This window comes from Blastomyces gilchristii, assembly GCF_000003855.2.
Source record: "Blastomyces gilchristii SLH14081 genomic scaffold supercont1.24, whole genome shotgun sequence".
Lineage (NCBI taxonomy): Eukaryota > Fungi > Ascomycota > Eurotiomycetes > Onygenales > Ajellomycetaceae > Blastomyces > Blastomyces gilchristii.
The window spans coordinates 342337-364401 of NW_003101658.1; the positions used below are offsets into that span (position 1 = coordinate 342337).

The 22065-nt window shown below is 47.7% G+C and overlaps 7 protein-coding genes across 7 annotated transcripts; 4 read left to right on the top strand and 3 right to left on the bottom strand.

The window, feature by feature from the left end:
• Positions 1 to 1371: 1371 nt before the first annotated feature.
• Positions 1372 to 3559, top strand: BDBG_08492 (plasma membrane zinc ion transporter; the record flags this gene model as incomplete). Its single annotated transcript, XM_031723585.1, has 6 exons — positions 1372 to 1633; positions 1732 to 1878; positions 2003 to 2497; positions 2534 to 2968; positions 3070 to 3169; positions 3301 to 3559. The coding sequence occupies 6 exons, from the start codon at positions 1372 to 1374 to the stop codon at positions 3557 to 3559; spliced, it is 1698 nt and encodes a 565-aa protein (XP_031580790.1).
• A 7176-nt stretch (positions 3560 to 10735) lies between these two features.
• Positions 10736 to 13735, bottom strand: BDBG_08494 (uncharacterized protein). Its single transcript, XM_031723586.1, has 3 exons — positions 13507 to 13735; positions 12814 to 13332; positions 10736 to 12765 (listed from the first exon to the last, which is right to left on the bottom strand). The coding sequence occupies exons 2-3, from the start codon at positions 12979 to 12981 to the stop codon at positions 11989 to 11991; spliced, it is 945 nt and encodes a 314-aa protein (XP_031580791.1). The 5' UTR covers positions 12982 to 13332; positions 13507 to 13735; the 3' UTR covers positions 10736 to 11988.
• A 508-nt stretch (positions 13736 to 14243) lies between these two features.
• On the bottom strand, positions 14244 to 14516 carry BDBG_17764 (uncharacterized protein; the record flags this gene model as incomplete). The annotated part of the gene is made up of 1 exon (XM_031725414.1): positions 14244 to 14516. One exon carries the CDS (start codon positions 14514 to 14516, stop codon positions 14244 to 14246), a length of 273 nt encoding a protein of 90 aa, XP_031580792.1.
• Positions 14517 to 14651: 135 nt separating this feature from the next.
• BDBG_17765 (uncharacterized protein) lies at positions 14652 to 15343 on the bottom strand (the record flags this gene model as incomplete). Its single annotated transcript, XM_031725415.1, has 1 exon — positions 14652 to 15343. Exon 1 carries the CDS (start codon positions 15222 to 15224, stop codon positions 14652 to 14654), a length of 573 nt encoding a protein of 190 aa, XP_031580793.1. The 5' UTR covers positions 15225 to 15343.
• An 18-nt stretch (positions 15344 to 15361) lies between these two features.
• BDBG_08496 (N-terminal amidase) lies at positions 15362 to 17825 on the top strand. Its single transcript, XM_031723587.1, has 2 exons — positions 15362 to 15733; positions 16119 to 17825. Exons 1-2 carry the CDS (start codon positions 15511 to 15513, stop codon positions 17315 to 17317), a joined length of 1422 nt encoding a protein of 473 aa, XP_031580794.1. The 5' UTR covers positions 15362 to 15510; the 3' UTR covers positions 17318 to 17825.
• Positions 17826 to 19456: 1631 nt separating this feature from the next.
• BDBG_17766 (uncharacterized protein) lies at positions 19457 to 19936 on the top strand. Its single transcript, XM_031725416.1, has one exon. It carries the CDS (start codon positions 19764 to 19766, stop codon positions 19911 to 19913), a length of 150 nt encoding a protein of 49 aa, XP_031580795.1. The 5' UTR covers positions 19457 to 19763; the 3' UTR covers positions 19914 to 19936.
• A 710-nt stretch (positions 19937 to 20646) lies between these two features.
• Positions 20647 to 21707, top strand: BDBG_08497 (HLH DNA binding protein; the record flags this gene model as incomplete). The annotated part of the gene is made up of 3 exons (XM_002621079.2): positions 20647 to 20782; positions 20854 to 21219; positions 21292 to 21707. 3 exons carry the CDS (start codon positions 20647 to 20649, stop codon positions 21705 to 21707), a joined length of 918 nt encoding a protein of 305 aa, XP_002621125.1.
• Between the last annotated feature and the right edge of the window lie 358 nt (positions 21708 to 22065).

The following is a 22065-nucleotide window of genomic DNA, read 5'->3' on the forward strand; positions in this document are numbered from 1 at the left end:
ACCAGTGGAAACTTCGTGGTGGAGATTGATAAGATATTAATAATAGTCTGAAGAGGGGTTCGTGGTTTGTGGGACAGAAGATCTAACCAAGTTACGTTAGTGTTTCTTAGTTCCTTAACTCTCGTTGAAACCCAACAGGATTTATCAGTTGGCTTATTACAGTTACGCAGCGTATTTTGCTGTTTGGTTGGCTGGAGATGAAAGTTTTTCCATTATCTAGTGTCAAAATGAACATCCAGTAATAATTCCTATAAGAGGGCCCAGAACCAAGCCGAACCGAACTGATGAATTATAAATTTGGTCTGCTAAACATCTCTATTTGCAAGATAGTAACTAGGCTTTCTATAAGATCAGGAATTATTTGGCAGAAACGGCGACAAACTCGATCTTATTATATCTTATCGATCGGTTGTAGGATACATACTCTCCTTATTATAAGCCTTATAAGGCGTCGCTGCTTCTTCATCTGAGAATTTAGACTACTCTGCCAAGACCATATCTAGCCAATCACGGTGCTGTAATCTCCATTTACCCGCCGCTCAACCAAGATCCGCATGGAGCAAACCGGCCCGGTTGGCTGGTCTTGGCGATTGGCCACGCCTAGACTCTTCAAGGCACAACACCAACCCTGGGAACTTGGAACCTTGAGAAAGGGAGGAGGAATGAGATATATTAATTTAAAATAATAATGAATGCGCCACTGCATGTGGCCAATTTTGAGGAAGAGTACATCTCAAACAATGACAAGGTTTCCTCATTTCCAGACTATATTTATCTCTTAGAGGAATGATTTATTTTTCATCCATCTTTCGCCCATCTTTCACTGTTACAGTAAATCTCGTCGTACCCCTCTCACCTTGCGCAAAATATTACGACATTATTAAAATTCCCATCAGACAATTGCTAGCGCCGAATTCAATGCCAGTTTTCGTCTAGCCCAAGCCGTCCCGCCTGTAACGCAGTGTACGGTGCGATCTCGCCTAAAACCGGGCTTCAAAGGGCTAGGCTAGTATTCCTTGACCGTTGACGTTAATAACACCTTACAAGTCAATAACAGCACTTGTATCTTGGCGGTATTCCACAGGCCGGCCCATAGAACGCTTGCTTCTGCGGGGATCGAAAACTCAGCGGATTCGTCATCCCGAACTCTTTTTCTCACTTTCTGACCCCGACGTTGTGCCTATATCTCTTGCCATATCCCTGAACGTATTTTGTTGCATATCTATCTCGATATATCTCTACGGAGTACATACATCGGATATTGGATTTCTGATAAATCAAGCGAACCCAAAACCCCTATAGGCGGGAAAAAAAGGAGAAAAAAAAAAAAAAAAAAAAAAAAAAGGGACCTTGTCTTCAAACCCGCCTATCATGAACTGCCCGTCCCGAACCGATCAATGCCCCGACCATCCAGACTGGAACCAAAGCCCACCATTGTTGACAGCCGACCTGACTACATGCGAGGACCTCAACGGTATTGTCAATTCCAGGGCATACCGGAATCGGGATTCCCATCTGTCCTGCGATTCTGCTCAGACTTCGGATGGTCTTCTTCAGAGACCGCCTGAGAATTACCGTCCGCCTCTGGCCAGCAAGGGCGCAGATGCAGGTTGTCATTTTTTGAACAAAGAAGGTATTTGCTTATAATTTATATTACGCACAAGCTGTTCTCGGGAATAAGTTGAGGATAGAAAGAAATATTCATGCTAACAACTATTTCGATGACTCCAGACACCTGCTCTGCCACCCGTGCTTGGCCTCCCGCAATTGGGACAGACCAGCGATCTTGCCAGCGTCGAGTTTGGATCTGGCGAATCGCGTTATTTGTATTGTTTGCATATATATCTTATGCCGCTGGAGGCTCGTTGTTAGCTTATGGTATGTTTAGGTATCCTTGATTTATTCTAAAAAACCACCCTCGGTTGACCTAGAACTCTTCTCTCATTCCTCCGAATATCTATGTATATATCTGCATGAAACAAGGAGCTAACCAATCTCACAGCAGCAACCTTAAAATCAAACCTATCCCACAAACTGCCCACGACCCGATTACAACGGCGCGGAACCTGCTCCAACAATCCGGCTTCCGACCGCGAATACAACACCCCCCTCCATGTCGGCGCCCTCATGATCATCCTCTCCGTATCCACCCTCGCCTGCTCATTCCCCCTTGTGGCCGTCAAATTCACCTTCCTCCGCATCCCGGCCTGGTTCCTCTTTCTCGTCCGCCACTTCGGCACGGGAGTCCTGCTCGCAACGGCCTTTGTGCATCTCTTGCCCACCGCCTTCGGCTCGCTAAATGATCCGTGTCTCCCTCGTTTCTGGACGGTAGATTACCAGCCCATGCCTGGTGCGATTGCGCTGGCGGCCGTGTTATCGGTGACGGTTGTGGAGATGATATTTAGTCCTGGGAGGCATTGTTGTAGTGATAGGGGGAATAGGAGTGTTTATATGAGAGGACAGGAGAAGAAGGGGCATGATTGTTGTGGTGGTAGTTGTGGTGGCGGTCAGGGTGGAAGCAGAGGCGGCGGAGATGATTTTGAGACATCTAAGACACCCGACTCCGATCGACTGAAGTCGCGGCCCAGTATTACGACGGATGCCTCACTGCGCCGCGAGCGGCCGCTTGTTGGCAATTCGAGTAGTCTTGGTCGCGAGTTGGCGCATATTAACGCAGATTTGGTGGAGATGGAGCGGGTGCAGTCACCAGGTCGAGGACAAGGACCACGAGTATCGGCGGCGGTGTCGGCAGCGGAGACCAAGGCCGATGTTGATGAACCCCAGTCGGAGAGCGATGATGAGCTTTCATCGATCAAGTTGACGCCGGAGCAGCAGCGTAAGAAGGCTGTGATGCAGTGCATGTTATTGGAAATGGGGATTTTGTTCCATAGTATTTTTATCGGGTTGGCGTTGGCGGTGTCCACGGGGAGTTCATTTGTGGTTTTGTTGATTGCTATCGCTTTTCATCGTATGTCCTGCCCCAGCATTTCAATTTCCCTTACAATCAAAGCCGGACTTTCCTCAGCCGGAAGATTAAAGCGAAACTAACGAGACGGGGATAACTTACAGAAACGTTCGAGGGCCTCGCTCTAGGCTCGCGCATCGCAGTGATAGACTGGAAGGATAAAACTTACCAGCCATGGATTATGGCCCTATTATATGGCTGCACGTAAGTTATAAACACCCCCCCCCCCCCAAAAAAAAAAAAAAAAAAAGAAAAGAAAAGAAAAAGAAAAAAAACCTCATTCACCTCAAAAAGTACCACTGTCTGTCGGAACGCACATGCTAATACCTCGTTAGTACACCTCTCGGCCAAGCAATCGGCCTAGGAACGCATACCCTCTACGACCCAGACTCAGAAGTCGGCCTCATAATGGTCGGCGTCATGAACGCCATCTCATCAGGTCTGCTTGTCTACTCCTCACTGGTTGAGTTGCTGGCTGAAGATTTCTTGAGCGATGAGAGCTGGCGCATACTACGGGGTAAAAGGCGAATTTATGCTTGTTTGCTTGTGTTCTTTGGTGCGGCTGCCATGAGTTTGGTAGGGGCTTGGGCTTGATTAACAGCGCCTTGCTAAAATAAAAGTCTGGAACTTTTTTCGCAGCTCAGTTTGAGGGGTTCACCTTAAGGAACTAGTTCGTCCTTTCGTTAAACGCTTTTACTTGTTGATCTTTCCTTCCTACTAGATAGTATGAGATGACATGATTAATTGCAGGCACTTTTCAGATTTCTCCTTGTCTCTAGACGTAAAAGAAAAGGTCTCCTAAAGCAAACATGACTTTGCTAGAATGAAATTAGCCGTTATAATCGCAAGCGCCAAACGTGGCGTTAACCATAATTTCCGAAAATAGCCTAGCGTTGCCTGCCAGGAAGCTTCACGTATTTTGTATTCACGCCTCGACTCATCTCAAGACTCGCAATAGCGTCTTCATTCACGGGCCTTCGTCGAGGCTGCTGTCCAGTCTAGAACAAACAAACAAGCTTATTAATTACCGCTTAGCTATAAGGAAGGAACTTGAATTACAAATCCGCAACGGGGTCATCTACAAGCACCCGCGCTGTCTGCCTTGGCTCGTGAAACTTGAAAGTCCTCGAACTATCCCTCTCCGCCTTCTTTTGGTTTATCATCGAGTGCCTGCAGCAAACCACCTCTGAGCGACTGACTAGACATACCCTTTACACACCACAGGTATTAACGTATCTTACTCTGGATTGCCGCCTTTGTGGCGCTCGCGTTTGACTCCTACCCTTGCTCTCGCTCCCTGCCCTGTATCTTCACCTCCCTTCGGCGCCCGATCCCCCGGGGGAAGTTCGATTGCTCTGATCATAGTGTTTGCTCCCATAGATTCATAAGCTAACTAGTCTTCTGTTTTCTTTGCGATGTTTGTAGTTGAGAGGTCTTGCCACGGAGCCTGCACCGCTTTTCTCCCTCCGTTCCCGCTGCGGCAAGTGTCTCCCGCTGAGCGCTTATCTATCGCCCGTCGTATTAAGGGTTCCCACCACCGAAAATATAGGTTTTGAGGTTACTTGGAAAAACAGAGTTAAGAGAAGGTTGCGGTTTTTATCGGGGCTGGAATGGTTCGATACCAGCACTCGTGCAAATAGCGGTTCCTACCTGGGAATACCCTTGCCAACAATTATCCGATAAGAATACGTACGTCTAAAATCGTTCAGTCTACTTTCGTCATATATTTAAACCCAAATCTCAGTCCGAGTTTTGAGATCCGGCAATTCGCGGGACGATTCATTTCATATACCGATTCAACCTGAGATTTTGATTCGCCGTGTAAAACGTCGACGGACCGATTCCCTCTCCTACCTATATACCTCTTTCTTTATTTTCATGGCATGATCTAAACGTATGACACAACAGATATTTCTGCCTTCTCGAGGGCAAACAGGATGTCAGCTACGTCAAAGGCCCCGACGCTGACAGGCCCTGCTGGTTTCAAACGAGGGGCTTCTGGACCGTCATCTGCCCGTGGTCGCGTATGGAGGGGTAGTACTGCAGGATCGCGGCCCGCACCTGGCACTGATGATAGTACTCGAGGTGCCAAAACTCGTGCCGCCAGTCGCGGCGGGCCTCGAGGCGGCCGCGGGAGGCGGGGCGATATCTCAGTTGGTACTACTGTACGCCCAAATGGTGTCTCGAGCAGGTCATCCCCAGGACCATTTCGAGGTAATGATTACAACAAGCTGAATAATTCGCGCTCAGTGCTAAGTTATATTGGTTTAGGGGTTGGAAGGGGGAACCTCGAAAATGGCTCCCGACCTAAGAGCAGTCAAGAAAATGGTGTAAAGGCCCCGGTTTTTGGTTCGCGTTCGGCAACTTCAAGTGGACAATCATCGCGACCTTCTTCTCCCTTTGGCGCGGTTGCGGGTACGGATGTGTCTTTCAATGACCACTCCAGGGATCCGCGGCGACGAAATGGCAAACTTTCAGGCGGAAGCGCAAAATCCGGAATGCCGCAAGACTATAATAGCCGCTATGAGCAGGTGTTTTCTTCCTTCCTATTTTGTCTCGAAACGATGCGGTTTCTCTAATTGAGGGGTGTCCACGACTAACCGACTATCGGATTTATAGTTGAAACTTGATCGTGCTAGGCAACGAACAGAAGCCATAAAAACCGGGCAAATGGCTGATCCAAATCAACCTATGTTATTGACAAGTGCGATTACCCCGACAGGCACTTGTACAGAGATGTGTCCTGAATTCGAACGAGTGGAACGTATTGTCCAAAAGATGGTCGATAAGAGTGAAAAGGTTTTTATTTTATTCGTCTTCTACCATCAAGATTTTAGCCAGACACTGACTTATTCGCTTCAGTCTACCGACCCGGAGTCCATGGTATCCCATACAGTCGAGGCCAAAATGCTGAAAAGATTCAGAAGATCTGCTGCTGGCTATGACGAGCAGCTACCTTCAGATATCAGAACTCCGAAGACCCTTCTCCAAACGATGAACTACCTTCTGCGACATGTTGTAGTGGATGATGAAACTTTAGCTCTTACTCACAAATTTCTCTGGGATCGCACACGGTCAATTCGCAATGATTTATCTATTCAACAACTTACTCAAGCACAGGACGTCGCAATTGCAGTGAAGTGCCTTGAACGAATTGCACGGTTCCACATCGTTTCTCTCCATCTCCTGTCCAGCCCTGAGAACTCGGAACCCTTTGATCATCACCAGGAACGGGAACAACTGAATAATACCTTATTATCTCTCCTATACTACTACGACGACAACCGAGATTTGATCAAGTTTCCAAACGAGGACGAATTCCGAGCCTATTACATCGTGTTCTCCATCCACGACCAGCGGCCCGACCTCGAAGCTCGAGTACAAAAATGGCCTCGGGAATTGCTACAGTCTCCTCGTGTTCAGGTTGCACTTGAGCTATTCGCTGCAGCCGGGAATACTTGGGAGTATCAAGGTACCTTGGATGCGAAAAGGACAAACGCCATTGCGCAGGGGTTTTATGCGCGTTTCTTCCGTCTCATCCAGTCTAACAGCGTCCCCTATCTCTTGGCGTGTATTGCGGAAATCTACTTCAACCAGGTCCGACAAACGGCAATCCGATCAATATGGAAAGCCTATTGTCGACATCCTCTTTCACAACAACATAAAAACCAAGAATGGACGGTTGATGAGCTTACTGGGGCACTGGGATTTGACGACAACGATCAAACAATTGAATTTTGCGAGGAACAAGGGCTCCAGTTTGCTACAAATTCTGATGGGCATATGTATCTAAATTGGGGCCATTTTCCACTTGACTCTGTCGGTGCGTGTTTTTACCAACCAACAAGCCCCCTTTTATGCCGCCCTGCCAAGCCGTTCCCTTCCGTGATTTCACCGATCGTTATTTGACTATAAAACTCTGACTTACTTTTAACCATCAATTAATTGGTAATTAATAGCCTTCCAACCATCCTCACAACAAACATTTTCGTACGAGCACGTCGAATCTAAGCGTTGTGGAAGGACGCTGGTCGCTCTTATTCTTGGCATGAATGTCTTACAAGCTGCCAGATACGGGATGATCGACCAGTCTCTATTACAAGCGGACCCGGCATTTCAACAGGATTCGAAACAGAATGTGGAGGGGGATGGGTTATTTGTGAGCGACGATGAAAACGAAGCCCAAACGCGCGATACAAAAAGTGGGCAATCTGATAAGGCGGGTATCGGAACCTTCAAGCCTACTTTTTCATTCCCTAGCGTTGAGGACCCAGGCCTCGCCGCGAACAAGTTGTTTCAAGGGGCCGCAGGGAAGCCTTTCTCGCCTAGTAGTCCAGCTGTGCAGCAAACGTCTTTATCCAAGGCGGGACAGCTGTCCCCTACCGCTTCACCTTTCACCCCTCAAGGTCAATCGCCATTTATGGCAACTACAACATCGGTAATACTTCCCTTCCATATGTCACGATACTGGATTTTCGGTTATATTTGTCTTTCTTCGATCTTCTGTTGTTTATTGGGCTTGGAGACTGACAGGGTCTTTGGTTTATAGTCTCCTTTCGGTGCTAAACAGCAACCAGCTAGTACAACATCAACATCTATAACAGCACAGCCGCCTGAAGGATTTGGACAACCTTCTAAAAGCCTATTTCCATCTTCACAAGCCACACCTCAATCAACTCCACCCACTTTCTCCTCCACGTTTGGCGCGAATCTCGGATCGTCCCGGGGATCCAATTTTGGTTCAAGCTTTGGCGTCCAGAAAGATAATCAACAATCTCGAACTGTGCCCTCGGCTCCCACGAACTCACCATTCAAACCGACAAACCGTACAATTTCGTTCGGTCAACCGAGCTCTTCCCAACTAGGAACTAGTACCCCCAACCAAACATTTCCACAATCAATCCCGTTTGCACCTTCTTCCCAACCGAAGGAAGCGATGACTGCTCCTAACCAGAGTCCCGGGGCTGCGAATGGTGTACAACCCCGTGACTCTTTATTTAGGCCTTTCCCGAGTGCCCAACCAGGCAACCAGCCTGGCGTCTTTGATAAAGGTAACTTATAAACCCATCCGCTCTAGGTTATTCGATGCTAATAGACGTTTAGGAACGCCGCCAGCACCGTTCGCGAGCTCCGGACTTTTTGGCCAGCCCAGTAAAATTGCCGCTGGTGACCAAACCACCAACGCTGGTGGCATATCATCAAGATTTTCTACAACCCAGGCAGCACCAGCTTCGAAGCAGGACCAAGTAACAAATAAGCCAATCCCTACATCAAATATATCCTCGTCTCCTTTCCCATCGCCGGCGGAGTCTCCAGGTAAGTTATGGTTCAAAAGCCCACGATTAGCTTTTGCTGTGATCTCTCCATTGTTGATAATCATAATGTTTGCGATGCTTACTCTTCTGTACAGCATTCAAAGCACCAGCGCCGAAGTTTGAATTTACAAGTTCAATTGATAAACCCAAGGGATCCAAAGATGATATCGACGAGCGGAAAGCGGCTGAACGAGAGGCTGCAGAGAAGAAAAGAAAGGCAGAAGAGATGGAAGCAAAACGGATTGAATCCGAAAAAAAAGAAGCTGCTCGACGTGAAATTGAGCGGGAGCGTGATAGAAAACGAGCTGCGGCGGAGGAGACTGCCAGGCTCGAGCGGCTTGAGAAGGCTAGGAAGGAAGAAGAGATGTTACGTGCTAGACGACTGGAGGAAGCGAAAATTAAAGCGGCTGAGAGGGAGGCTTCGCTGCGTGAAATGGCTAGACAACAAGAGGAGGAACTCCGGGCGGCAGAGTTAGAAATTGCGAAGAGAGAGGCGGCGGAGCGCGAGGCAGCACGCCAAGACGCTGCCAAGAGGGAGCTGATAGAGCAAGATATCGCGAAACGAAAAGCGGATTCCATCGAAGAGGACGAAACTGCCAAGGAGCAGTATAGAGCTAGCCGAAGCATATCGGAGGGACTATTAACAGTCGAGGAACTCCTCAGTCTAGACCGTCCGAGTACGAACCTGAAAAGCTCACAGCGGCCACGACCACAACCGCCGCCACCAGCATCCCGCTCTCTGACCGATTCCACAATCAACGAAGACGAACTCCTCTTTTCCGCCGCGCGCATGGCCGCCAATACCCTCGCAAACGGCAAGAATTTATGGCATGATGTCCCAGAACTTCGGAACTCGATGACCATGTCCATGTCCATGTCCATGCCTCCGGCTCCCACTTCTGCCCCACGTTTCAGCCGGTCTAGCGTCGGCCCAGACAGCTCTAGGGGCATGAATGGCCCTCACGTCCTCGTGAACGGGTACGATGTGGCGCTTGCACCCACGACGCCACTGGGGCTTGGCCGTACCTTATCTCGCACAGAGCAGAGGATCCGCCAAACGGGCGCGAAGGGTTTTGCGTCGCTGCCCATCGCGTCGTCGCCGTCGCCGGCACGTGGTACTAGTGCGAGGAGCGGCAGATTGCTGAATGGGAAGGTGCAGAAGCGGAAAAATAAACGGCAGAAGAGGGAGGGGGATTTGTGATGATATGATGATGATTATGTTGTGATATTATTTTTATTTGTTGTCTCAAGCGCGGTCGAATGATTTTTTCCATATCCTCATCAACATGTTGGATTCCTTTTGTTCTTTTTCCTCTCTCTCTTTTTTTTTTCTTTTTTTTTCTTTTGCGATGGATTTTGGCATTTGTGTTTGGAGTTTGAAGTTTGAAGTTGATATGTATGCATGTCCTGTACATATATTCTTTTTCTGATGTTGTCTTCACTTAGGCCAGTAAGCATGGGATATCTGCACAGTTTCTATTTATGAGTCTAGAGGGTACAAGCAGCATTATTTCTGTCCATTTTTTCTCTTGATGAATTATGAAACCAATTTATTCACAGAGACATCCGTGGAATATCAAAGATACATGATGCTCAATGCAGAGTGCAAACTAGAAGTGTATTATTGATCATCTTCAGTAGTACAGTACTCACACATAGTTCTTATATTCAGTTACTTTTTTGACTGGGATGATACAGAACTTCTGCAGGCTCTTGTGAAATCTGTATAAAACAAAATCTACAGATACAAAATATCATTCTCAGCTGATATGATGAAAGAAAAGACAGTTAAACAAGAATTGATAAGTGTATTCAAGCTTGTGAAGCGGGAAAAAGAGAATCAGTCAAGAGATATACAAGGTTGCTTTCTCAATCTCACATGATCATACAGCAGTGAGTGAGAGATTTTACTGCTCTAGATGGCAAAGAGAGATGGACAGCATACAGATTCAGATTCACAAGAAATGTCTACGATATATGGATGCCAACTCATTTTAAGAGAATATGCTCCGCAGTGGATCAGATCCGGCATCTCGCAGTCGGAACTCCAATACTCCTCCCAATTATCCAATACCGAATCGGTGCTCGTAGTTGAGTATGATGATAGCTAGCCAAGTTAGTGATATATTGACTCGGCAGGTATTGCGCCGCCGCCAACTACCTCCTCTGCGGAACAACAGTCGCTAGCATAAACCCCAGTCTACTGTTAACAGAAGTTTTGTATTCAATCTTAGTTTCTTCTCACTCAACAAATTATCGGAGGCTTTTCTTCTAGAACTGCACTCGCACCCATAATTTCTCCTGTCAACCCCTGCGTCACATCAACGTGTTAGAGTTACCGCTTGTGCTTTTGGTATCAATGTTGATCTGAGCAAAAGGTCTCTATCAACATGAGTAATGAACAGCCTGAAAAAGAATATCAGGTTTGTTAAGGTACTTGCATCAGCTACATTCCCAACTGTTGAGAAATGCCAGCTCTAAGGCAGGCTGAAGTGCCAGTGTCAGTGAGACTGCTTCTATTCATTCTCGCTCTCAGCTCCCATACTATTTGTTCCCTCCTTCTCAAACAAAAAAAGTGCCCCATCACTGAGTAGAGCAATAAACACATCTTTAGTCCTTTGATTGCTTATGCCTTGTGACCGGTGCTTGGGTGGCTAGAACAGGCAAATGGTTTGATATTGAAATGGAAAAGATGATGCGTTTCCAGGGTGTAAGGGAGGGAAATTTATAGTAAAAAAACAGGAAGATAACCTCTTGATGCACTTAGGTGTAATCAAAGGTCACTCAAATATTGACTCTGGTTGAGAAGCAGGATACTCCCTGGGCTCCATAAATACAGGTCTCATTTCTCTTTGTGATCCACCAATGTATGTCATTTCTCTTTCATTGATGTGATGGAATACAGTACATTCTCCTGACTCCTCTTTTGCTACTGATATGTTCATCTTATGCTAAATTGCATCGTGGTTCTATGATACAAACCAATTCTCTCTTCTAAAATTCCATCCCTCACCCGCTGAGATGTCACAGTTATTGTACCCACATTTGAAGCGCATGGGGAGTACGGCTGCTTCAGAAAGTAGGCAGAGATAAAATGAATAGAATGCAGAGAGAAAGCACACTTGAGGCATCAAAATTGAACATTGAGAGAAAAGTGGAGAGGGAGTTATAGCTTCAAAGGAACAAGCCACATACTGATAATAGCGCTGATAAGCGAGCGTCGCCAGACATACTGAGTCAAGGCATATTCCAGCCCGCTCAGTAAGCCGACGTGCCGGCGGTAGCCCTGCCATGTAGATGCCTTGAGGGGTTTTGTCTCTGATGTTTGATATCCCTCTGCCGTGCGTTCGGGTTGGCGGAAGACTGGCTGGTCGAGTTTCTTTATCTTGATCTTCAAGTTCATACCCTGGAGGTGCGACGGGATGGGTTGCCAGTAGATATCCTCAAGCTACTTGAACTCGGCTGTGAAGTTATCATCGTTGATAGCCATGGACAGGAAATGGCCCAGGAGGTCAAGTATTGGTTCTGGGTTATGACTGATGACGAACGTTTTCCTGCAGTGCTGGTCAGTATTCGAAGGCAGAAACCACCAAAAGGGTGGGAATTACAACTCGCGGCTTCTTGTCTTCGCTTTTGGTATGAAGCACGGTCACCTTGGCTAGGAGGATATTTGGTCGTCCTGCCACGGGGCTACAGATAATATGAAATTCAATATGCTGCCAGGCAAGGGTCCAGTCTCCTCGCATCGTACTCGTCGTCCGTCACATCCTCAACGAAGCGATCAACTTCATCGAAGTCATTTCCAGCAACGATATCACTACCATTGCCGCCCTCCACGGATCCCATAGATAACTCGATGTCGTTATCTCCCTCTGGCTCGTTACTGACGATTGATTCCCTCTCATCGCTGTCGCTCCCTTCATCAATATACCCTAGGTCAGGGTTCGTATCGCCACTAGGATGGCATTCTGATTCCTCATATTCAGTGTCAGATATGATCTCTTTGTAAGGTGTCGTTTGAGGGAATTGATGGCTTTGCTGAGCCTTTGAATCGTGAGATCTCTCATTGCTAGTTGAAGGCTCCCTCTTGCGTTTCCTTGGTGCTTTGGATCCGCCATCTCGATACCTGATCCAGAATCCCACCTTCGGCTGAAGGTCAGGAGAATTCGTCTCCTTTGAATGGCGATTTTGAGAGCCCGCAATGCTCTTTGAGCTCCTGCAGACTACCACAACTACTGTTGGTTTCCCTTTTGCCTCTTCATCCACCTTCTTTACCCGGGTGTCAAATAGTGAGACCAACCTGGCACCGGAGATGAACGACGGAATACCGGCAGCAACATAAAGGCGCTGTTTCTCACCGGCATAGGCTTTCGTACAGCGCGTCCAGTGGTCATGGAGGATGGGGTAGAGATCACCTTTAGTGCCGGATGGCTTTCTCTTGGGCAGTAAACGAAAGCCCCACAGCTTGATCAAATGACTTTTATACTGGGAATGTTAGTTAGATCCAGCCAGCCCGCATTCTGGTGAACGTACATTTACATGTACATTGACACAGTCCTCCCTCATACCCTCATCAATGCTGAAACCATGTTTGTCCACAAAGAGAGACTTAAGAACCCGCCAATAAGAGTTGACAGTCGACTGCCTTGATGCGTCTCTGGTGAGTCCTCCTCCTAAGCCAATCAAAAAATGTCTTGACATGGGCAGCCCATATCTCCTGGATGAACTTTTCAGGAGTGATATCAAGTTGTTCAAGGCAGAAGCTGGTGTGATAAGCAGGGTCAGAGTTCCATTTCACCTAGATTTCGGGGTCTTACCGCTTCAGCTTCCGCCGGACAGTTTGCTTCTTCTTTTTGAAGTTGCCAGAGTCATCTTTTGGCGTGCATCCTGCATCCTTATGTGCATCCAATATGGCTTGTAGTTCGGCTTTCCTGGAGAAGTTTGACGGCGTGCTGCGCGAGACCTGGCCGCTTTCGGCGCTTGGGATCTCGCAATGGTCATCATGCAATATATCCGCCTTGGGGTCCTACGAGGAGGATTGAAGTAGGCCAACTGTCTCCAGTAGATGTAGATGTGAGAATTCGCGGACAGAGAAATACTGAATAGAAATGAAGAGATAGCACGCAGAGAAGTAGACATGGAATGATGAGAAAATATTGAGAACCAACAAGCCAGGCGGGGATGACGATAGTTAAAAAAAAAAAGAAAAAAAGAAAAAAAAATTACGGTAATTCAAGTATCCATCATTCTCAGAGCCAATGTGAGGGTGAATGCTGAGGGGGCCAGCAAGGGTGTGTGAAGGTGTGAGTGACTGTCTTGCACAGTCATAAGTGAGGTCAATTGGAGTCCCAAGAGAGGCATTTGATAGTTTCTCAATTTATTATCCTCTCATCTGGCTGTGAGAACACAATTAGTATAATACTATTAATGTAACAGAGATCAGTGTAACTAATTCAGAATCTGGAAAAGACAAGAAATAATAGTTTTCATTTCCTCTGATATCATACCTTTCAAGGCTCATACACTCAAGATACACAATGTGCCTCTGCGTGAGAGTATTGGCAAAACCACACATACCTAGAGCTCAAAGCTGGGGGGGGTTTATTAAGCATAGATTTGACATCTTCTTTGAACAACCGTTTTGGAATTGCAATATTTGATCCCGATCACAAAACAAAATTCAAAAGAAATCTATTCTTTCTGCCACCGGTATACTTGTAGACTAAACAATGGGGAGCAGTAGGTAAAGAAGTGAATTGGACATTAGCATACATCGTACTGTACGGATAGTACAACTAACAAATATTCGATGAGGAGACAAAACAAAGTGATGAAGTTGACAAAAGACACTTCAAACCTAGGATAAAAGATACCGCTTACCGCGGGAGACGTACTGAAAGGCGTTAGGATGTGGCCAGAGAGCAGAACGAAGCAAGTGCAAAGTGGAAAATGACAGCGACAAGTTATCGGCCGTAGGTGTCCCGCATTTCCGGTGTGATTGCTGCAGCAGTATAAGTGTACTCGGCTTCGATCCAGGGTTGCCAATCCCAATCAATCCAGTCATTGAATTGCATAGCCATAGTTTTATCCCACCGTAGAAGAGGTGAAATGTACTGACCAAGGAACAAGTTTGATCTGATAGCAACTGGATCATCTCTTCTGCGACCGAAAAGAGCATCAGCAAAGTCAAGGAACAGAAGACTTTGTTTTGGATCAAAACCAGGCTTCTCTACCATGATGACATTTCTAGGGCTTAGATCTGTGAGTAAAATATTTTGCTTGTAGACTCGACTTTCAAAGTTGATCACTGATTTGATGATCTCCTCTTGGCGAGAATGGCGAGAAAAATTTTCTGGATTGGCTTGATGTATTCATATCCCTGGTATATAGTCCACTAGAATAAGCCGAACTGTCCGGATTTCAGACTGCTCAACAGGAATATTCAATAATGAATATGACCTGTAGAACCTGGGTACTTGTTCTCCCTGTAACTTAGACAGAACACCATACGCGTGGGTTTCATGGGTATAGTGTTTGTCCACACAAAGAAAAGGATTAATAAATCCTTCTTCATCATTGAAATAAAGAGGGTCGTATATTTCAGCAACCAATTTTCTAGTTGATTGGAAGCATCGAGGATTAGGTCTAGTTTTGAGAACCTTAACAGTGAAAACTTGGGCATTGCAACCATCCCCGACCCTCAATAAATTTAGAATCTTCAAGTCGACGGTGCATGATCCTATGCTTCCTGGTAATGGAGGATGCCGCAAGCACTGCTCAACTGAGAGAAGTTGTCTTCTCTCTGCTCTACCAGTTTGAAAGTTGCGGCAATAGTCTTTGGTTACTCGTGTAGGCGGGGGAGGAATGTGTGAGTGGGCGGTGAATACCCAGCCCTCGACATAGGGGACTGGGGGTTTCGGAAGGTAGGTGGACGGAGGATCCATGAGGCGTTTGTGGTTCGATAGAAGTGATATAATAAGTGTGAACAGTTTAGTTTTTCTTCAAGGGGATAACAGGAGGAGGAGGAGGTTTGTATGTCGCTATCTCTATATCACGTGATCAATCACTAGATAAGATCTTTGTAGATATGGACATCAAACATACATATATCACCCGCACTGACTGCATTTTCTCCCTCTCGGCCCCCTTTCTTCCCTTTCGTCTTTCTTCCTTTCTCTATACAGGCTATGCACCAATAAGCCATCCGTACACCACCACAAATCCTCACAGATGCGCATCGCCACCCTCCAGCTCTCGCCGCGACGGGGCGATGTGGAGGGCAATATCCGCCGCGCGAATGCGCTGGTGGATGATTTAGATATGAGGTTGATGAGGTTGAAGCGTGGAGCTCAGCCAGATGGTGGCAGTAGTATGCCTGCTGGCTCAGGTGTGAGCGCAGGCGCTCTAGCGGGGTTGCTAGACGTATTGGTTTTGCCGGAGATGGCTTTTACCGGTAGGTGAGGTTTATTTAATATTTCTTTTTTCTCCGAGTTTTATTTAATTGAGATCTTTTATTATATTTTTGGGGGGATTTTAGGGTGGACGTACGTATGGATAAGCTTGAGAAAATGCAGACATGGCTGCGCTGGAGAGCCTGAGGCAGTACCTACCGGTGATTGATTCTTTACTGGAGACTCCCATCCTGTTTTTATTGTTATTACCACCCTCTTAATGATAACAAGTCTATCCTCTACATGGTATGGAAGGCAGGCAGAGTGATAATATTATCACGGCCCCTCAAAGTTCCGACCTTGTTTTATCTTTATAATTAAAGCCTGGAATAGTTACTCGTCTAACCACGACGGGAGAATAGAATAACCCGCTAACTTTTATCGCAGGCTACAACTTCCCATCCCTAGAGGCCATCCGGCCGTATCTTGAGCCCACAACATCTGGACCAACAGCGGAATGGGCTCGATCCGCCGCGCGCCGCCTCGGTTGCGTCGTTTGTGTGGGTTACCCCGAGCTTGCAGAAGCCCAAAGTACTTCACCGGCAACATCAGCATTATCATTGCCGCCGTTAAGAAGTGATATTCATGCGGCCATGAGAAATAAAAACTCTGATGAACCGGCAAAAGCAGACCGGCATCACACCAGCCATGGCGATGGGAAAGAAAATAAACCTATAGCCGACGTTCAAAGGACAAATGATGATGGAAGTATAAAAAACACAACCAACGAGGAAAGCAACAAAAACAGCAACAACACTACCACCGCCCCATCCCGCTTCAACTCCGCCCTCCTCGTCTCTCCCACTGGCTCAACCCTCTACAACTACCAAAAGCGCTTCCTATACTACACCGACGAACCATGGGCCGCCGAGGGTCGGAACGGGAAGGGCTTCTTGCATCTCCAGCTTCCGTCCACGACCACATCCCCGGACACAGACGCAACCACCACCACCGCCATCCCCACTGCCATCGGCATCTGCATGGACATAAACCCGTACAAATTCCTCGCGCCTTGGACAGTCTACGAATTCGCCACGCACGTTCTGGCCAGCGGCGCACGGCTCGTCCTGCTGCCCATGGCGTGGTTGACGCTGTTGAAGCCTGGAGAGCTAGGGGAAGGGGAAGGGGAAGGGGAAAGGGAAAGGGGGGAGGAGGAGAAGTTGGCGTTAGCGCGCCGGCCGGATATGGAGACGTTTAGGTATTGGCTTTTGAGGTTTTGGCCGTTAGTACGAGCTGCGGGGAAGGGGGAGCGGGAGGGAGAAGGGGAGGGGCAGGGTGAAGCTGGGATGGTTATTCTCGTCTTCGCGAATCGGGTTGGGGTTGAGGAGGGGGGCTTTAGGATTGGGAAGGACGGGGATGGGGTGGCAAGGTATGCGGGGAGTAGTTGTATTGTTGGGATTAGGCGGGGGCGGAGGGAGGATGGAAGTGAGAGCTGGAGAGCAAAAGGGGAATCAGGAGGTGAGGAGGCGGAGATTCTTGTGTGGGAGATGCTAGGTCGTGCGGAGGAAGGGGTTTGCTTCGTTGATACGGAGGCAGAGCCAAAGTATGTGTTTCGGATGAGAGAGCCGGGGGGTGATGAGGCTTAATCCTTAAAGTACTTTTTGGTTACGACCCAGATAGCTATGGGTTGCTCCTAATCTACATCGTCACATAAGTGACTTGATGTCGTCAGGCCTCGATACCTTAATGTTTTATAAGAGATGATATGATGATATTCGGTTGTTATTGTATTTTACTGTACCTTTCTCATTGCTGAAGTGAATGTTTCCGCGAGTTCGGGTAAGTCATAGAAAATTAAATAGATATCTTTCCTACGCCCCCTTTGCGTTATTCTATGTTTTATCCCGTCTGAAAATATCAGCCATCAACTCACACAGTTGAACCTCTCTCCTTTTTTTTCTTTTAACCAACCACCACCAGCAGCTTGCATAGAGATATCAAAAACTGCGTGCCGTTATCGTTTTGTCCCCGTCTATGCGCACGTTTATACAGTAGAGGTACATGTACATGGCACAGACAAACGCGAACTGCCAACATGTTGCACTTCACCAACATAGACACAGGAGGGGTGGGGGAAGCAGAGGGGCACAGCAGGGCTTGTGGAATGAATCTCCTATTCACGCTTTCGCCGTCTCCTAGTTCCTATGCGTTTAGGATACAGTCTGTAGATACAGATGACTGTCACAAGCCATCAACGTACAGGGTTGGAAGGGAGTGTTGATTGGTTATTATGGTACGTTCTTAAAGAGGCTTTTGTTTTAAGGTTAGCTAATTATGTTATGTTAGGGTTAGATGCACGGGATTTGAGGAGGGAGGTGGGCAGTTGTTTCTCTTTTCCTTTCTTTTTTTTCTTCTTCTTCCCTATGTATAAACTCTTTTCCACTCTTCTTTACTCGATGTCGCAGAAGGCGGAGTGGGTACAGCCAGGCTCATCAGGCAGCACGTGAAGAGTAAGTAAGTAAACGACAACCAAAATTGGGGGGGAATTCTATGTATGACAGAGAGAGCAGCGTCCATCGGTCATCACGGGATAAGTTCCCATAGCTGAATGTCGTCAGCCTCCCGTAGAAGGAGAGACGGGAGGAGGGTCGAGATATGCATAGCAGCAGCATCATTTAGCCCTTTAAGCAGAGAGAATCATGAGGGGAGACTCAGGTTGACTGTATATCAAAAGACTTCCAGCAGGAACTGGCAGATATATTCTCACCCACACCCACCTCTCTGTTAACGGGGTAGCAGATAGACAACAAGCACATACTTGATATTAAATCGAACCTGGAATATCTACAACTGCCAAAAGGAGAACCTGGCGGTGTACCCAGGTATGTAACTAGATAATAACTAGTGGTAAGAGGAGGGGGGGTTGGTTCAACCCTCATCCATCCTGTTGTCTTGGAATTAATTAGGGCAAGCAGTGCTCACGTGCACAGCCTTCTGCGCACGGGCCGCTGGGTGACGCATTTGGCCCAAAAGGAGGATAGCGCATGGCCGAAAGAAGCTAGACAGGCCGCGTGATCCGAGAGGGGTGCAGAACCAATCAGAGGCGGGAATGGAGGATGAGAGCGATGATTGGTCAGCCAGCCACGGCGGAGGGGAGGAAAGCCTGGGGCTGGCCACGGGATTTGGGCACATGATCTGCGGAGGGGGAGGAGACTGAGGAGACTGAGGAGATTGAGGGTGTGGAGGGGATAGGGATTAATTAGGGATGAAGTTTGCTGCTGATGGTTGATGTCCACGGTTGATGTTCAAGGATAAAAAAGGGCGGGTAGGGTCAGTATGGGGAAATGTTGATTTTGTAGAAGATAGATAGTCGCGCAGTGCACTTGGAGTGATTATTAAGCCTGTTGTTCTTGCTGCTGTATTGTTGCGCCACATGTGCACCCCGCCCGCCGTAGACGGGCTTCCTTAATAAGCGAGGCTCTTCCTCCTCTTCTCTCGCCACGTGAGTCCTCTTGTTCGCTCTCACGCCAGACCCAAGCAGCGAAAGCGAGTCCGTATAGCAGTGCCAGAGCATATATACCACCCTCCATTCCGCTGTCTGCCCCTATTATTGCTGTTTTTATTGTTCGCCGCCCGCCGTCTGTTTCCCGCAAACTGGAAAACACCCCGTTTTTATTCATTGCCCCTTCGCCATTTGCGGAGCAATATATTCATTCTGCTTCCAATATCTATATCCCCCAGAGAAAGCAGGTGACCTCTTGTCACCTGATAAAAACCACCAACGAGTAAGTCAATAGAAACGCGCCCCAGCATCAAGACCATCGTCGACCCCATCACCAGCATCACCAGCATCGCCAGCATCATCAGCATCCTCAACTTCAACTGCCTCGTCAAATTCCCGCTGGCTATTCCCCTGCTTTCTGCTTGCCAGTTTCACCATCCCAATCTCCCCCAAAATTCCCCCATATCGTGCCCTCATCTAGCCGCCTCATCCCTCGATACCCCCCATCCATCAATCTTATCTATATCTTCCCCTTCCCATGATCCTTATATATCTCCCACCCTGATCGCGCAGTGGTATTTCTGGATGCGATGGCCTGGTCCATGCGAGAGATTCCCGGGCGTTTTTCTTCCTGTCTCCCTGCTGTATCCGCGACTCGCGATCGGCATGGCCTGAAAAACATCTCAACGCGTCTAACAAGCCAATATCCAGTTTGCTTACACGACTGTTTTCTCCTGTAGAATCTTATAGGATCCAAATCCTCGAGGACTACGAGTTTTACCGGTTTTTAAGTTACCCGTCTAGAGAAGATTTGCCATCGCGTTGTGGTGGGTTTTTCCCTCCCCGCCCCCTCCCTCTTTTCATCTCCGGTTTCATATTTCGTGGCTTTTCTTGTCTCTCTCCACCTCGTTGAACGGGGTTGCACATTATATTACGCCTGGATATCGCTGCTAGAAAAATCCCGTCCCGTACCAACTTGTCGCATTTTCGTTTTCTTCCAGGAATTTTTTCATTCGTCACTACGCTGCTATAACTATTTTTCCATTGTTGGTGACACACCGCGGTCATTGTGTGAATGAACGCTCCGGCCACTATTTCCTCTCCTGACCCTGTTGTGCTTCCTTGGTCTCAGAAAAAGAACGCGTCTTCTGCAGCACTGCCTTCGGTGGGGCGTGTAGAGAATTTATGAGACCTTGTCTAGCTCGAGTTGATTCGGACCATCCCCCTCCATTTGCCATCCAAGTCATATCACAAACACTTATAACCTCCAATCATTGGCTATTATTGTTGCAGACGTTCGACTTCTTTTTTAATCCTCTCGCGTGACCCCACAAGAGCTACTCTTCCCCCCAAACTGGAACTGTTTCTTGCACTTTTGCCATAGCGTGGTTTCCCATTTAGTGCGACAATGCTGCTGACACTAACCTGGGAATTGATCTAGATACATCGCAAACAATTTGCCCCCAGGAAACTATGTCCGATCAGCAAATGAACCCTGCAGACGGATCAACAGGCTCCAACAAGCGCAAGCGTGAAATGATGGACGCCGGCGACGGACAGCGTATGACACGCTCTGCGCATGGGCAAAACTCCAATGGAAATCTCCATGGTTCGTTCTACCACCTAAGCCGTATTCAGACAATGGGTATAGCTTTTTACCTAACATTGTGCGTCCGACAGGATACGAAACCCATGGTCTGCCCACAAACACGACTGAGCTCAGCCAAATCGATCAACAGCTATTACAGCATGTGGGAAATCAGAATGGAGTGCCTGACGACAACGCCATGACGGCCAAGGCTGCTTTGGCCGCGCACAGCCCACAATCCAAATACCCTCCGCCAGACCCAAGCTTCGAGAACAATGCCGCAATGGCCCACGGTCTCACGTTCACCGAAGATGTTAATCAGGTCCCTATGACCAACGTACATGGCCATTCGACCGCTGCGGCCGTCTATGCGGCGCGCGAAGCGCAGAACATTAACCCGAAGCCAACGGTCGGGTCTGCGGAATGGCATACTATTCGCAAGAATAACCATAAAGAAGGTGAGATAACGTCCACACCTTGTCCCAAATATATCTGTTATCACGTGCTAACATGAAAAATCCCAATTGTAGTCGAACGCCGCCGCCGCGAAGCAATTAATGAAGGCATCAACGAAATTGCCAAGATGGTCCCTGGCTGCGAAAAGGCCAAGGGCTCCATCCTCCAGCGGGCAATCCACTACATCAGCAAACTCCAAGACGAAGCCAAGGACATGGCTGCGCGCTGGGATACGGCCAACATGACCACCAACCACGCGCTGGCGGAGATTAGTGCGCAGAACACCAAGTTGAAGGGCGAAGTTAATCGGCGCGGGGAGGTGGCGAGGAAATGGATTCAGAGGTGTAGAGAGGCCGGGCTGGAGTTTGAGGATTATGAGATGGATGAGAAGGATTTGGGGCTCTTGGATGTTGAAGGGGGTGGGGAGCCGCAGCAGGTTGGACCGGTCGGACAGGTCGGACAGGTCGGTGTTGGGCAGGGGCAGGAGTAAGAGGGGGTAGGATAAGAGTTGTGGGGGGAGTTGATAAAAATGTGGATTTTTTGATATAGTTATATGGGGTTGTTGGGATTTGTTTTTCTCTTCGTCTTGTTCCTCTTCTTCTTTCATTGTTTCTATGTTTCGTGGCTCTCTTTCCCTTGTTTTCCAAGTGTGGTGGTTATACGTGGATTCTTTTTTATTTTTCTACCGACCGTCTGTTTTCTTTTGCCCTTTCTCCCCCTTCTATAATCACCTCTCCCTTCTTGTTCCTGATTTGCCTGGGTTCTTTGTTCTATTTTCTTTTCTATTCGATATTTATTCTTACTGCGACCCGTTTTTTCCCCGTTTTTTACTCATTTTTACTCATTTT